This window comes from Sus scrofa, chromosome 5, assembly GCF_054392235.1.
Source record: "Sus scrofa isolate SSC_HxYL_T2T_F1_AM1 chromosome 5, Sscrofa_HxYL_maternal_Yorkshire_Landrace_v2.0, whole genome shotgun sequence".
In the NCBI taxonomy this organism is placed as follows: Eukaryota; Metazoa; Chordata; class Mammalia; order Artiodactyla; family Suidae; genus Sus; species Sus scrofa.
Genome location: NC_139387.1, coordinates 18,559,855 through 18,576,748, shown reverse-complemented (window position 1 = coordinate 18,576,748; position 16,894 = coordinate 18,559,855). Strand labels below are relative to the sequence as shown.

Here is a 16,894-nt window from a genome sequence, read left to right as displayed (position 1 = left end):
GTTACACGCGCTGAAATGAATATTAAATCCTTTCTGTGTACCCATCATTGTATTCTGACGCTTACAATTATTCCCAAATATACTCTACATTCTTAAGCTATTTTTGCATATGACATGCAAATGTAACCCTTCCTGTGAATGGAGTGGCAATGAGGTGAAGCTCAACTCCCATTAATCTCTACAAATTATCTGCTCTCCTTCTGTGGCTAGGGTTGGTTTCCTCTTATTCATGGAAGCCAGAATTCTCAACAAGTGCCAAACTTTTCTTTGCTATTCAGTTGGGCACTTCCTAATATATTGAAGAATGTGATTTTCAGCCAAAATTCACGTTTGCAGGCCTCCTCTTTTATGCCCCCCCAATGGCAGTAGTATAGAACTCACAACTTTCACTATCTTCAGGTTTTTCAAATCACCTTTGTTCCCTTCTTTACCTCCTCTCTGGCCTTCTCATTACTACCATAAAAAAAAAAAAAAAAAGTCCCAGGGAGAGAGGTAAATCTCAAAGAACTGGTGGAAAAGACAGGTGAGTTTTAGTAGGTGAAGGTCAAAACGTTCCACTGATGAATGAGCTTACTAAAGTCTTTTTTCTCTATGTGATCGGCCTGAACACAGAGTGTACAGAATCCCTTTTGTGTTGCTTACTAATCTTTTTGTTGCATGCTGTAAAAACGAGGAGAACCTAAAGTTGGCCGAAGGCAGGAAGGAAAGGAGGGAGGGAGGAAGGAAGGAAAGGATAAGGTAACCTTGGCTGGTATAAGGGAGAAAAAACATGGGTAAAGTACAATAACATTCCAGTTATTCTTCTGCCTTAACTCTGCTACTTCTGAAAATAATGCATGTGCCGTGCTGACTATCTTATTAGTGCAGTGGACCTTCGATGGGCGTGGGACGAGCTACCATGCCACACGTCCACCTGGGAGTCTGTGATTTATTTCTGCTCATCAGTCCTGGATGGGCAGGTGGCAGGAGCATATTCCCACTGCCAGCCACAGCACAAGCCGTTTCCTTCCCCGTGGGTGTTTTCTGGGTCAGAAGAAGTAAAGGGGAAGGATTTATCAACTCGAAATTTTACTGTGAGTTTCTTTTCCAGCTCCAACAGTTAAGGGACTAATCAACAGCTCTGGCAACACAGAGGACCTGCCTCTTCCAACAGGGTCTACCGAGCTCTCCCAATGCCATCCCAGGAGACCCTAGCCCTCTGCCTTCTTATTTATTTATTCACATCCTCTTTGTACTTGCTTGGCTCCCCTTCTGCCCTTGAGAGCAGGAATGTCTTATTTGGGGCTGTATCCCAAGCAAATAAGAGTATCTATGACACCTGTCATGGAACAGGTACTCAGTAAGTGGTTGATGAATGAATTAATATAGACATATTGGTGCTTCAAGGAAAAAAAACAAACATTATAAGCTCTCAGGACCGACAGTTCATACTACAGTGAGGAAAAGCTGTTCCACGGTAATTTTCAGTTCCCTCTTACCTGATCGGTATCGTTCATCCCTGGCTCCCCCAGATCGGGTTCGGTGGTACTTAGAAGGAGCAGAAGTTTGAGGTGCAGATGGAGCAGGTGTCTGGTTTCTATGTTCTTTCTGTACTGCTGAATCAGTTTCTAAAAAAAAAGGAGTTTGGAAGAGGGTTATCCAAAAACAATAATAGCTAATGTTTTCTAAGCACCTTATGGCACTTCCACCACATTCTGAGGTAGGTACCATTACCCCATCAACAGTAAAGGGTTGGAGAGCTTTAATATATATGTTTAAAAAAAAAATGCAAAGGCATCCAGGTTTTAAAACAAACAAACAAACAAACAAAACTTAGATCTGTATTTGTCAACAGGTGATGGGAAAGAAATAGCAAGAAGACACAAGTAAGTGAAAAGGCCATTCCAAAGACTCCAAGTACTAGTTGGGAGGGAAGATGGGTGGGGTGGGGTGGGGTGTACATAACCCCTAATTCTGCACAGTGGTGCAAGAATAGCTTTGCTATTTTTCACCATTAGTTACTCCATATAAACATATCATCTAAACAAAAATAGTCTTCAAGTCTTTTATTTTTTTTTAGGGCCACACTCAAGGCATATTGAGGTTCCCAGGCTAAGAGACTAATCAGAGCTATAGCCGCCATCCTACACCAGAGCCCCAGCAATGCTGGGTCCGAGCTGCGTCTGCGACCTACACCTCAGCTCACGGCAACGCGGGATCCTTAACCCACTGAGGGAGGCCAGGGATCAAACACACAACCTCGGGGTTATTAGTCGGATTTGTTTCTGCTGCGCCACAATGGGAACTCCAGTCTTCAAGTCTTAATAGGCCCTCTTCCAACAGGCATCACCACTGAAGCTATCCCTCTCCAGTCCCTGGCCTGCCCCCATACAATGTTCTCCCAACATTCACTGTCTTATCAAGAATATGGGGACGAGTAAATACGCAGGTAAAATAAGCAGAAAAACACTTAAAGTTCTCATATTTTACTGCCTTTTATTTCCTCAAATGGTCTTAACTCCTAAATCATAATTTTTAAAATCTTAGTAAAATATCTAACATGAGATATAATCTTCTAACAAAATTTTAGGTGTACAATAGGGTATTGTAAAGTACAGGCATGACGTTGTACTGCATATCTCCAGAACTTCTCTGGTGCAGCTAAGCCTTTGTACCCATTTCCCCTCCACCCTCCCCAGTCCCCAGCAACCACCATTCCACCCTCTACTTCCATAAATTTGACTGTGTTAAATTTCTCACATAAGTGAGGTCATATAGTATTTGTCCTTCTGTGTCTGCTTAATTCACTCAGCATCATATCCTCCAGGTTCATCCATGCTCTCACATGTTGCAGAATTTCCTTCTTTTTTTTTTTAAGGTGTATTTTAAGTTTCTTAAATAGCATTTAGCTGTGCCCAGAAAGGTAGCTTAAACACAAAAAGTTAAGTGACCACTATAGGAAGATGTCACCTCTCCAGCAAATGCACTGCTCCAGATCACAGCTAAGAGTGGGTTTATAAAGCCAAAACCCAAAACCCATATGCTGTTTAAGAAAACAAGGAATAATATATTTTAGGATGCTCTCTAAATGGATCTAGAAATGTTTGTTTGTGGAGTTCCTGTTGTGGCTCAGTGGAGACAAATCCGACTAGGAACCGTGAGGTTTCGGGTTTGATCCCTGGCTTCGCTCGTTAAGGATCCGGCGTTGCTGTGAGCTGTGGTGTAAGTGGAAGACTTGGCTCGGATCTGGCGTTGCTGTGGCTCTGGCATAGGCTGGAGGCTACAGATCCAATTAGACCCCTAGCCTGGGAACTTCCATATGGCTCAGGTGCAACGCTCAAAAAAAAAAAAAGATAGAAATGTTTGTTTTTGATGGTTCCTGGTGGCTGAGATTTATATTATCTGAGCAGAACAAGTTTCAACACTGAGACTTTTAATCTTTTTTTCCCCATTATAGCTGGTTTAGAGTGTTTTGTCAATTTTCTACTGTACAGCAAAGTGACTCACATACATGCCCTTTCTCACATTATCCTCCACCCTGCTCCATCATAAATGACTAGATGTAGTTCCCAGTGCCATACAGTAGGATCTCATTGCTTATCCACTCCAAAGGCAATAGTTTGTATCTATTAACCCCGGATTCCCAGTCCATCCCACTCCCTTGGCCCTCCCCCCTTGGCAACCACAAGTCTGCTCTTCAAGTCCATGAGTTTCTGTTCTGTCAACATTGAGACTTTCATTTTATTTTGTTTCATTTTTTGTCTTTTCTAGGGCCGCTTCCTGTGGCATACGGAGGTTCCCATGCTAGGGGTCGAATCGGAGCTGTAGCTGCCAGCCTGCGCCAGAGCCACAGCAACTCGGAATCCGAGCTGCGTCTGCAACCTACACCACAGCCCATGGCAACGCCAGATCCTCAACCCACTGAGCAAGGCCAGGGATCGAACCCACAACCTCATGGTTCCTAGTTGGATTCGTTAACCACTGCGCCACGATGGGAACTCCAACACTGAGACTTTTAAATGTAATGCCTGGGATTGTAAATTGAAGTTTTTAATCAACCTAAATTCTCTTGACGTAGAATTCACAGAAGACCTATACGGAATCTTGACATTTTCACACTGTCTCATTTATTAGTTTTACTACTCTAGAACAGGGTCAACAAACTGTGACCCATATCTGTTTTTATAAAGTTTTATCAGAACACAGCCACGGGCATCCGCTAACATACTGCCAATGGCTGCTTTCACACTATAAAGGCCGAGTTGAGTACCTGTGATAGAAACTGTACGGTCCTCAAAGCCTAAAATATTTCCTCTTTTGTCCTTTACAGAAAAAACTTCCCTTCCCAGGGCTCTGGTCTATTTAAAACAAACAAACAAACAAACAAAACCCTAACATTTAAGTATTTGCTCTATGCTAGGCACTGTGCATTTAGAAGTCGCACATTTTATCCTATTTATTCCTCACAACAACTATAAAGCCAGCACTATCACTATTAATTTCTGACAGAAAAGAAGATAGACACATAGATTATTTTATCCAAAGTCACAGAGCCAGGGGGTGGCAGAGCCAGGATTCAAACCCAGGTCTAACTCTACTGCTTCTCAACCAGAAAAGGTTAATGAAAAAGGTTATGAAAATTCTCCCAAAGCTCTTAAGAGGAAAGCAATCAGAATGAATAATTTAGTTTAAGAGCATCTAAATGCTTTGGGATTTGCACTCAGTCAGCAGCTAGATATCTTTATTTTAAAATCACCGGCCTTCATGTGAAAGACTCTGCAAAAGCCCCCCCCCAATAAAGTTTTAAGACAGTCACTAGAGAAATTATTTAAAACATATTCCAATTCACTTTAAATAGAGAACAAAAAATAGAAAGGGGCTATTTTTATTTGAATAGTCAGATGATATATACAGGAAGGAAATCAGATTAGCACACATGAGCCACTTTGCCTGTAAACATGCACAGAGAAACGGGTTTGACTTAAATAAGATACAGTTTAAAACACTAGCTTTGTATTATTTGGGGGGGTGTCATAATGAATATATAACTGAATTACCTGTTACTAACTTCTATTTTTTTTATTAAAGAAGCAGATTTGCTAGGATGAAACCCTGCCAAGAAACACGTGCTTTCAAATTAGACAGCAAATGATCCGAAGGGTGGAGAGAAGGAACACGGGTTCTCATTTCACAAAGGACGGAAACACAAAGTTTGCATATTTTTTCCGATTCCTCCCTCACCTATGCTTTTTACTCGGTATTTTTCCATGTAATGGATTAGGAAAAAGAAGACGGTGTGGACTAAATAAAATTTTTTACCAAGAAATGATAGAGGGATGTGATAGAGGAAATGGGCGTTGATAAATCTGAGGAAGAATTAGAATGAACATTTCCACTCAGGAGTATCTAGAGGTTATCACAGATCAAACCACAAGGAAATGTGACTTCCCACTGTGCTGCAGTGGAAACAAATCCAACTAGTATCCATGAGGATGCAGGTTCCATCCTGGACTCAGTGGGTCGGGGATCAGGGGTTTCCGTTGTGATCTGTGGTGTAGGTTGCAGACACGGCTTGAATCCCGCATTGCCAGTGGCTGTAGCTCCGATCTGATTGACCCCTAGCCAGGGAACTTCTAGCAGGGACCTTCTAGCCAGGGACCCCTAGCAGATGCGACCTTAAAAGGCAAACAACAAAAACACACACACAAGGAAATGTAACACAAATACAGACATATAATGAGAACTGAGAGTTACACATGACACTTGGCCAAGAGAGCTACTGAACTGGTACCCCGCCCCCCTAAAAGCCTCACAGCACACTCTCTATCCACCAAGCAACATTAGTATGATGCTCTGCAAAGTTTACCTCGGTTCCCTCAGGGATTTATTTAGTCAGCCAAGCAGACTGGGTCTCTTTGGGTCTAAAATCATGACAGACTTTTTGAGGTAGCTTGCCAGAAATGAAACCAAAAGGTCGATTTGCAGTTTCAGTAAGTGGCCGACAAGTTTGCTGAGTGAGCATCCATCAAGTGCCCAAAGCACAATGTCACAAGTTGGATTTTTTCTGACAGATGATTTTGGTACAAATGTGTAATGTACCTGCTTCAAGTTCAAGAGAGGTAATGTAAATGGGAAAAAAAAAAAGAATAAAATGAATTCCTAGTAACTGAATCACTTCATAATGGAGTTTAATAATGAAGCTCTGGAAGTTCTCATCGTGGCACAGAAGGTTAAGAATCCGACTAGTATCCATAAGGACATGGGTTCGACCCCTGGACTTGCTCAGTGGGTCAAGGATCCAGTGTTGCTGTGAGCTGTGGTGTAGGTTGCAGATGCAGCTTGAATGCCATGTTGCTGTGGCTGTGACTGGCAGCTGCAGCTCCAATTCGACCCCTAGCCTGGGAATTTCTATATGCTGTGGGTGCAGCCCTAAAAGGCAAAATAATAATAATAATAATAAAGCTCTGTAGTTAATCTTTCTGAATGTGAATAATCACTCTCCAATTTATATGAATTTATAAATTTTTATTTCCATGTATGGGAGGTTTTTTTGTGTATGTCTTTTTAGAGCTTCACCCACGGCACACGGAGGTTTCCAGGCTAGGGGTCGAATCAGAGCAGTAGCTGCCAGCCTACACCACAGCCACAGCAACGTGGGATCGGAGCCGCATCTGCGACCTACACCACAGCTCAAGGCATTGCCAGATCCTTAACCCACTGATCGGGGCCAGGGATTAAACCCACGTCCTTGTGGATCCTAGTTGGGTTCATTACTGCTGCATCTTTGACCTACACCACAGCTCACAGCAACACAGGATCCTTAACCCAGTGAGCGAGGGCAGGGGTCAAATTTGCATCCTTATGGATACTAGTTGGGTTCATTAACCACTGAGCCACACGGGAACTCCTGGAGTTTTTTTTTTCCTTAAAAAAAAACCATAAGATTTGTAGATACATTTTATATGCGCATTGAAAACACTGGAGAGCAAATACAGTGGAACGTGAAGAGCAATTATCTGCAGGTCATGAGATCTGGGGTGTTTATTTTTTCCATAGGCTTTACTGGGTTTCTAGAATTTAGAAAAGTTATTTTTCAGGATATAAAAATAACATGTTCATTATAGAACATCAAGGTAATAAGTATAAAGAAGAAAAAAATGACGTTGACTTTTCTAATTCAAGAGAGCAGATTCTTGCCAAAATAAGTTAAAAATAATATCTACTTTTCAGCTTCCTAAATTACGACACTGTGAGCAGAATTTTCCAATCTTCGAAGATGAATTGTCTCCTTTTCCTTTCCCCCAAAGCAACTGGTAATTCAATGCATATCTGGAGGTGAGAGGGAGGAAACTATGTCCAGGTTGGAGTAAAAGAATTTTGGAAGGTTTATTTCCACACTAGCTTACTTGCCAGGGCAACAATTTATCACAGAAGGAAGCAGGAAACATGGATGTCAGGTTTCCTGGAAGAGAGGAGGAAGGGATCTGGGGACATAGCGACCCAGCAGGACTTTATTAACAGCATGTCCAACGTCAGCTGGGCAGGCAAGATGCTGCTTAAAGACGAATCATTCCCTGGCCATGGTTTCACACTTCAGCCTGATCTCAGGAATTACCTGGCACCCCAAAATAGAAATTTCTGTGTTTTGAATAAGATATGCACATTTTCATTACCACATAAGAAGCTAAAAGCAAAGAGAATTGACTATATGTATCAATGAGATACATTTAGGGCTTCACCTACAGCATGTGGAAGTGCCCAGGCTAGGGGCTGAACTGGAGCTACAGCTGCTGGCCTACACCACAGCCACAGCAACGCCAGATGTGAGCCGCGTATGCGACCTAAACCACTGCTCATGGGAATGCCAAATACTTAACCCACTGAGGGAGGCCAGGGATCGGACCTGCATCCTCATGGATACTAGTCGGATTCTTAACCTGCTGAGCCACAACGGGAATTCCCAACAATGAGATACATATTACATGCCATGAAAAAGGAAAAACTGTTGTCTATCTAGACACATGAAAAGGTCTAAACAAAATAATGGCAAGTGATAAAAGAACACAAGATACTATGGGTATGATTACAACTGTGTACATAAAAACTATTCATATACAATTATAAGGATCGGCTGGGATATAAAATCCCTTAAGTAGTTGGGATGAAGTAATGATAAAGTACTTTGGAGAGCTTTACCATTTTTTTTTAATGAAAAAGTTATGTACAAAATGAAAGTAATTTTCAAAGACACTAAAATATAGATTAAGTACTGGAGGGAAAGCCGAGAACCTCATAAATCAAGTTTTCTTCAAAACTTCTGATTATCACACTACGACTGCTTCAGTTGGGTGGTGGGGGTAGATTCCGGGATCTTTCTGTCTACTACACAGAATATCCACTAGGGGTCACCATTATGTTAAATTATGATGATGCTTCAACATTTATTAACAATAAGTTTTAAGAAAAATGAGAAATTTTCATTTCTTCTACAATACAAAGCCTCCTTTCTCAGTGGTCAGCATATACATAATTTATTGTTCTTTGGCAGAAAGAGACATCAGAGTCTCCTATTATTCTACTGTTTGCACATAATAACAACGATAACTTAGAAAAGAAGCTGATCTTTAGCATAAAACTATGCAAAATCTCCACTTGGGAACATGGAAGAAGGCCAACCTCAGTTTCTTGTCCTTCAACTCGGGCAGTAAGATTTAACAGACATTTTCACCGGTAAGAAAAATAGTGACAGAGTTCCAACTACAGCAGTTCAGGTTGCTGTGGAGGCACAGGTTCGATCCCTGGCCTGGGAACTTCCATATGCCTCAGGTGCGGTCATTTAAAAAAAAAGTGATCACCTATTCATGTGTATCTTTTATATCGTGATACGCACTGAGCAGGAAAAAGACAAGGCTCTCTGAGCCCACATAATGAGGAATTTAATTTGTATTAGAGTTTGAGGGACTCAAGGTTTTAGGTTTTAGGTAGGCAGAGACAGGGTGTCAGGGGAGGGTAGCAGCTATTTTATACAAAAGCACCGTGTGTATAGAAGCCCAGTGAGGGAGAAACACCTGACAAGTCTAAGAAAGCCTGGTGGGGCAGTTTCCCAGTGGCTCAGCGGATTAAGGATCCAACATTGTCACTGCTGTGGCTGTGGCTGCGAGGTGAGGATTCAGTCTCTGGCCTGGGAACTTCCACAGGCCATGCATGGGCACAGCCAAAAAAAAAAAAAAAAAGCCTGAGGGTGCTGAAACACAGTGAAAGAGGGAGGGAGACAAAATGAGGCTAGAGAAGAAGAAAAGTGGGGTCAGGTCACCTGTCCTAAACCAAAGGAGTGGTCTTTGAGGGGATTTAAACAGGAAATGACAGAATGACAATGATAATATCTCACTACTCTCAACTTTCATCTTATCTTCACAGTAACTCTGTGTGATAGATACCACTAAGGAAGCAGGACACCTATCACAGATTAAATGTGTTTTTCTGTAATGAGAGAAATAACCACCCTGAATCATTAAACACACAGCCTCCACTCCCAGCTGCGCCCCCGCAAGAAAGTCAGGTGAGGGGACCTTCCCTAGGAGCTCACGGTGGAGAGTCTTCCTCAGGAGGATGGCTGATTAACCCGCCTCACTGCCTGGAGGAAGGGAGGGAAGAAAGCGTGTTTGCATTCACTGTCTGGAAAGGGCCTGCCTTCTCTGAGTCCTAGGGGTGGATTCTGGAAGGGAGAGGAGTTGGGAGTTCCTGGTCTCTGAAGCTTCCTGGGCCACTTGGCATCAGGAAAATGGCCGTGTGTGGCATAAAAAAAAAAAAAACACAATACCGGAGTTCCCGTCGTGGCTCAGTGGTTAAGGAATCCGGCTAGGAACCATGAGGTTGCGGGTTCGATCCCTGGCCTCGATCAGTGGGTTAAGGATCCGGCGTGGCCATGAGCTGTGGTGTAGATTGCAGATGCGGCTCGGATCCCGAGTTGCTGTGGCTCTGGTGAAGGCTGGTGGCTACAGCCCTGATTCGACCCCTAGCCTGGGAACCTCCATATGCCGCGGGAGCGGCCCTAGAAAAGGCAGAAAGACAAAAAATAAAAATAAAAATAAAAAATAAAAAAATAAAAAAAATAAACACAATACCAACAGCTCTGCCCTGAGAATCCAAGTGGGATACCTTGACCGAGCTGAGTGGGCTCCTCCGTCAGAGTGGCTGATGAAATAGTTCAGGTTCAGCAGGAGGCACTGAGAAGCAGCAGCACACAATAGGGCTCTTCTCTTCTGGGTGTGGAAGCTGCACTGACCACCTTTCCTCCTCCACTAATACCTACATCCCAGGAGGTTCTTGTACAATTCAGGAGGAAAGAGAAGCCCCAAGAGGAAGAGAGTGGACTTCCTTCACTAAGGTGTGTGGGGACAGATAAGACCGCAGTGTGTGCTCCCGTTCAGAGCGACCATACTACTATCCAAATCCAGCAGATGAGAGGGGAGAACTGTCACTGGAAAAAAAAATTCCACGTTCTTTCCATTATGCTGTGGTTATCACTTGGGGAGGAATTTTCTTTTTTTTTTTTAAATGGTGATTTTTATTTTTTCCATTATAACTGGTTTGCAGTGTTCTGTCAGTTTTCTACTATACAGCAAAGTGACCCAGTCACACATACATGTATACATTCTTTTTTCTTACATTATCATGCTCCATCATAAGTGACTAAATATAGCTCCCAGTGCTACACAGAAGGATTTTTTCAGGGTGGGGGAAGGAACTTTCAAATCAAAATGGGATAGAGAATAGATCCCACACACAATACCTAATAATTATATAGTCAGAAATGTTCTATATCATTCCAAAATGCTGTTCCTGATTTCAACAGCTAGATTTAAGTTCATGTCCCTCTGAATTTCCACAGTATTTTGTTTAGAAGTCTCCTATAGTGTTTGTTTCACTCTTATGTTTTATGATTCTCACTTGTATACCTGTCTTTCCTATGACAGCATAAAAAAATTTGAGGTCAGAGGCTGGTCTTAATTCATCTTGCGTCTCCTACAGTAATGAGCTCTGGGTCTTACATTGCAGGTAACCCGAAATTTTGGTTAAAATAATAAGGTCTTGTCGGTCTCCTCATTTCCACCAATGATAATGGGTGGCTGGGAAAAACAAAGACAAGTGAAGAGATACCAATTTGAAGGCTATGGTTAACAGTTAATCTTGAAAAGCCTGCTTATCTGTCTATCTCTAAGCCATACAAATTTTATGCAAAAATGTGTGCCTCTCACCATCTTCATACAATTACATGAGGTCATTATGGAAAACAGGATCATAGACCATCCCTGAGAGGAGTTATCAGAGCCTTTGGCAAAAGAGGATAAAACACAAGGTTTTCACCTGTTTCATTTTAAGTCGGTTATATACACATTTGCACAACCTCAAAGGCAGGCCTGAACTCCAAAGAGCTGTGATGAAAGGGGTGGGGAACAACTGGCAAGGGCAGAGTCTGTACATATACAGGAACAGTGGCGAGCGAATACCCTCCAGCGAAACAAGCAGCAACCACAAAAGGAAGCCACGTTTGGAAAAAAAAACCTTTCCAGGACAAGCTAGAAAATGTCAACGCATAATCACATCCATAAACTGACAGGTCTTATCTCGAAAAGGGCAGCAGGTAAAGGTGTGGGGGGAAAATAATGTGGAAACCTAGGCCAGGAAGGAATATATACAAGGAGACCAACACAATTCAACGAAGTAAAAGACAGGAGAACAAAGTCAAAGGATGAAAGAAGAGAAACAAACACACAAAGGTCACAAATGATCTGAAATATATGAAGACAGAATGGAATGTTTAAACCAGTGCCATCAAAGACAGAAACTGCAGTAAAGTCCTAAAGCAAAGGATGTGGGTCCAAGAGAAGATGCCACCGCTGAACGTCAAGGGCAATACTAAATAGTGCAGAGCTGCAACACCGAGCTCAGGCAGGGCTCTTTCTCAGACCCACCCAGCGGAAGGAGGCCTCTCAGTTTCAACACTTTATTCGGGCTGTTGTAGAGACCGTTTGATCACCTTGCTGGGGAACAGCCAGCAAATGAGGTACTGATGTCTTTGAGATCTTTCAGATGAACCGAAATGATCTTCGCCCAAGTTTTGAACAATCCTTGAGCAGAAATGTTAGGATAAAGAATTCTGATTAACCGTGGCAGAATGAACACAGCTATCTCTCCCCACACCTTCCTAAAATTCCACTAGAATGATAATGAAGGCTGCTGGCCGGTCAAGAAAACAATCAGTTTTCAGGAAGAGAGACGGCATCAAGAGTTACATCTAAAAACAGTAATAACTGGAGTTCCCGTCGTGGCTCAGTGGTTAACGAATCCGACTAAGAACCATGAGGTTGTGGGTTCGATCCCTGGCCTTGCTCAGTGGGTTAAGGATCCAGCGTTGCCGTGAGCTATGGTGTAGGTCACAGGCTACAGCTCCGATTAGACCCCTAGCCTGGGAACCTCCATATGCCATGGGAGCGGCCCTAGAAATGGCCAAAAAAAGACAATAATAATAATAATAATAACGAAGATGGATTAATTGTGAAAAAAAGAAATATAATCCTAGTACACCAAGTCACTTTGCTGTGAAGAATATTTACATAATCATAATAATACAAACACTGAATGCTGACTTAACAGCAAAAAAAAAGTAATGTACTGAACACACAGTGTTCATGTGATGTGAGGGAAGGGGCAAAGGAGTGTGTGGTGTCCAGGCGGCTGGGGGAGAGATGTAAGAGAGAAAAAGTCTAAGCCTTCCTTGTAGAGAATGAATAAATAAATAAATAAATAAAATTTCAATTTATAATAATAAACTGAAAACCAAAAAAAGTCAAGAAAGAGTGGTAAAATGTTACACAGAAATACAGAGGTAAATGCCCAAAGAAACCGTTAAAACAGCTGAAATAATCTGTCTCTAGGGGAGAAGAGGACACTGCTTATTTTTGTTGTTGTTGCTATTACAAACCTCATAGTACTATTTGACTGTTTATAACCGACTCATTAATTTCATTTAAAAATAAAAATTAAACAAAAAAGAATGTTCCTGATTTTAAAGATCTTAAGAGTTGAGTAGGGGAATTTAGACAAATGTACAAACCATAATCTATGGAGCATTGTAATAATGCAACTCAGGAGTTCCTGCTGTGGCGCATAATCATAATTTTTTTTTTTTGGGGGTCTCTTTAGGGTCACACCGGCGGCATATGGAGGTTCCCCGGCTACGGGTCAAAATGGAGCTGCAGCCGCTGGCCTACACCACAGCCACAGCAATGCCAGATCCGAGCCCAGTGTGCCACCTACACCACAGCTCACGGTAACGCCAGATCCTCAACCCACTGAGCGAGGCCACGGATTGAACCTGCGTCCTCATGAATACTAGTTAGATTTGTTTTAGATGAGCCACGACGGGAACTCCCATAATTCTTAAGAGTTAAGAATCTGACTGCGGGGCTCAGGTCGCTGTGGAGGGACAGGTTCGACACCCAGCCAGGGCAGTGGGTTAAAGGATCTGGCATTGTTGCAGCTGCGGCTCGAGTCCCAGCTGCCGCTCAGATTCAGTCCCTGGCTAGGCACTTCCATATGCCACAGGTGCTGCCATAAAAAGAAAAAAAAAAATGTAACTCAGATCATGGGAGTGAGCACTGTTTGTGATACAGCTGGTCAAGGAAGATTTGTTTGTCTTAGTCCTAGCTGAGCAAACCCCTAGTAGATTGAGGGAGCAAGCCAGGGGAGGGGGGATCCCCAATTTGTCATGTCCAATGCTGGCTACTTCTTAGTGTCCCAACTGTACTCAGAACACAGAAAGCACTTAGTAAGTACGTGCCAACCTGAGGTTCTGTAAGCAACCTCTAGATCATCATAATACACTCTCTTCTATTAAAACTATTTGGAATTAATCAGTTACTTATATCTGAAGCATCTTAAAGATGAGACTACAGGATCAATCTGGAGAAGCTGGCTCCCTACACAAAATCTTCCACTTTACCCTAACTCCAAGAGTGGCCAAGAGGGACTCATTTACATAGGAGAACGTATGTAGTCTTAAAATTCAATTCTTTGGACCATGCCAAAACAGAGTTAATTTCTAGCCTCTTCTCCCTGCAAAGCTGCTAAGTGAGGCGTGTGGGAAGCTTTATATCCAGGCTCTAGTAGCTTCCAGCCACTGAAAGATATTCCTTTCGAGGAGCATATGGCTCAGAATGAAGAGATATGAACCTGCCATACCCTCATTTCTCTGATGCCTCTTATAGTGACAGCATCATGAGCAGTGAGTACGATTTTAACCTTTATCAAGATGTGAATTTTTCAGAGTTCCCCTTGTGGCTCAGAGGAAAGGAACCCTACTAGTATCCATGAAGATGTGGGTTCAACCCCTGGCCTTGTTCAGCAGGTTAAGGATCTGGTGCTACAGTGAGCTGTAGTGGAGGTCATAGACGCAGCTCAGATCCCGAGTTGCCTGGCTGTGGTGCTGGCCCACAGCCACAGCTCTGATACAACCCCTGGCCTGGGAACGTCCAAATGCCGGGGGTTCAGCCTTAAAAAGGAAGGAAAAAAAAAAAAAAGAGTGAATTTTTCATACAGCATGGCCCTTAAATGCCAGGTAAGGTTTGGGTTTTGTTTATACTAAAGAAATGACAGGAGTTCCCACTGTGGCACAGTGGGTTAAGAATCCAACTGCAAGGGCTCAAGTCACTGTGGAGACACAGGTTCAATCTCCAGCACTGTACAGTGGGTTAAAGAATCTGGCATTGCCACAGCTGAAGGGTAGGTCCCAGCTATGGCTTGGATTCAGTCCCGGGCCAGGGAACTTCCATATGCTATAGGTGTGGCCATAAAAAAAAAAAAAAAAAAAAAGGAAGGAAGAAAGAGAAAAAAAAAATCAGTTCTAATGATGGTAGGTTTAAGTAATTTTCAAGGGCAATTTTTGACACATTAGATTTTACACTGTGACTTAAGACTCTAACCCCTGTGATGACAGAAAATTAAACTGAACTTATTAACCAAAACTGTCTTTACTCAATTTTCACCCAGTATTTTCTTCAAGCTTGTGTTCTCTTCCATATTTCCCCATTCTGTGTTACATTGTTAAATTTTTTTCTGAAGTCCTATTTTAAAGATTTATGTAACATTTGAGAAAAGAAATCTAAACATACATAAATATGCAACCCAAGATAACTCCAGATCAGTTCTGTACAGAAAATCATTCAGTAAATTTTTAGATAAGCTGTGTACAATTGTTCTAGTAATACAATGCTGCACACAGTATTAATTTTTCCTTTCAAAAGAGATTAGTGGAGAGCAGGGATGGGAGGAGGAAAAAATTTTTTTAAAAAAGAGATTATTGGAGAATATTACTTTACTTTTATATAAACTACACTCAAGGAGCCACCCTCACAATGAAGCACCTTGCAACTGGAGGAAATGAAATCTAACGAGGTAACAGAATTTGAAAAGGGTTGAATCCCTCTAGCAGGAAACTCCAACTAAATGTGTTAAAATGACTTTCATTTCATTTAATTCTAGACCAAGCATTATTATAATTCAGTTAGTTTAAAATCTGCATTAAATCAAACTAAATGCTTTCTTCAAAATCTACAAAGATATACTGGGTAAAAATGCCAAAGGCTAATCGCTTCATTTGCTACAGAATCTATATGATACAATCCAGCACTAAAAAAGAATCCACTTCTGGGGAAGACATGAATAGATTCAAGAACAAAGACGGACAAAGAAAGTGATAACCACGAATTGAGAGAATTTTTACCATTAAAAAACCCTCACTGGAGTTCCCATTGTGGCTCAGCGAAAATGAATCTGACTGGCATCCATAAGGACGCAGGTTCGATTCCTGGCCTTGCTCAATGGGTTAAGGATCTGGTGTTGTGGTGAGCTGTGGTGTAGGTCGCAGACATGGCTAGGATCTGGTGTTGCTGTGGCTGTGGCTATGGCTGTGGTCAGCAGCTGTAGCTGATTATATATGCCACAGGGACAGCCCTAAAAAGACAAAAAAAAAAAAAGGAAAAGAAACCCTCTTTAAGGGAGTTCCCACTGTGGCTCAGTAATAACGAACCTGACTAGTATCCATGAGGATACAGGTTCGATCTGTGGCCCCACTCAGTGGGTTAAGTATCCGGCGTTGTTGTGAACTGTGGTGTAGGTCACAGACTTGGTTTGGATCCTGCGTTGCTGTGGCTGTGGCATATCAGCAGCTGCAGCTCCAATTTGACCCTAGCCTGGGAACTTCCATATGCCCCACGTGCCACCCTAAAAAGCAAAAACAAACAAACAAACCCTCATTAAAATATGTAACTACTGTAGGATGGACTTAAGAAAGAAGGAAACTGAACTAAGAGGAAGAAGTGAAACATACAGAAGAACAGTGAACAAAGAAAACATGTATTAACTACTATTAACTATTTAAAACAATAATAACCAATACATTGAGGGGTGTTTAGACAAGCTGGTACTAAAAATGCATTTGTTCTTAAAGTCTTTGTGTCGTTTGGGAGGAGAATTAAGATTCTAATTGTGACTTGAATTTGAATAGTCATGTTCTCTGACTGTTCTATAGTCAAACTGAGAAATACTAACCTTAGTTAAAGAAGACAGAAAACCTAAGCATCCAACTTAGGAAATTTAGAAAAAGAACAAAAGAGTAAAGAAAAAGAACGCAAGGAAAGAAATACATATAGGAGCGGAAAGTGATATATCAGAAAATAAAGACTTACTAAAAAAAAAAAAGGCAACAAACCCAAAAGCTTGTTCTTTGAACAGACAAACTCCTGGGAAGACTGCTCAAGAGAAAAAAAGAGAAGAGATAAAAGTAAAATATATAAACAAAGCAAAGGCTTTAAAATAACGAGCATAGGACTGGCATATGCATGCTGAGGTATAT

The 16,894-nt window shown here is 41.9% G+C and overlaps 1 protein-coding gene and 1 long non-coding RNA gene across 12 annotated transcripts in view; one reads left to right on the top strand and one right to left on the bottom strand.

The window, feature by feature from the left end:
- The window catches only part of DIP2B (disco interacting protein 2 homolog B), a 234,650-nt gene that overhangs the window by 103,027 nt on the left and 114,729 nt on the right, over positions 1 to 16,894 (bottom strand). For all 11 annotated transcript variants that reach the window (XR_014803180.1, XR_014803179.1, XR_014803183.1 and 8 more), the window contains exon 3: positions 1,479 to 1,607. Coding sequence is in view for 6 of the 11 variants with exons in the window: in XM_084955587.1 (XP_084811713.1) it covers positions 1,479 to 1,607 (129 nt within the window). In the remaining 5 variants the exon portion in view is untranslated. The remainder of the gene's footprint in view (positions 1 to 1,478; positions 1,608 to 16,894) is intronic.
- Positions 10,518 to 16,822, top strand: LOC146403178 (uncharacterized). The gene is made up of 2 exons (XR_014803231.1): positions 10,518 to 12,375; positions 14,729 to 16,822. It is a non-coding gene; the product is annotated as an uncharacterized LOC146403178 (long non-coding RNA).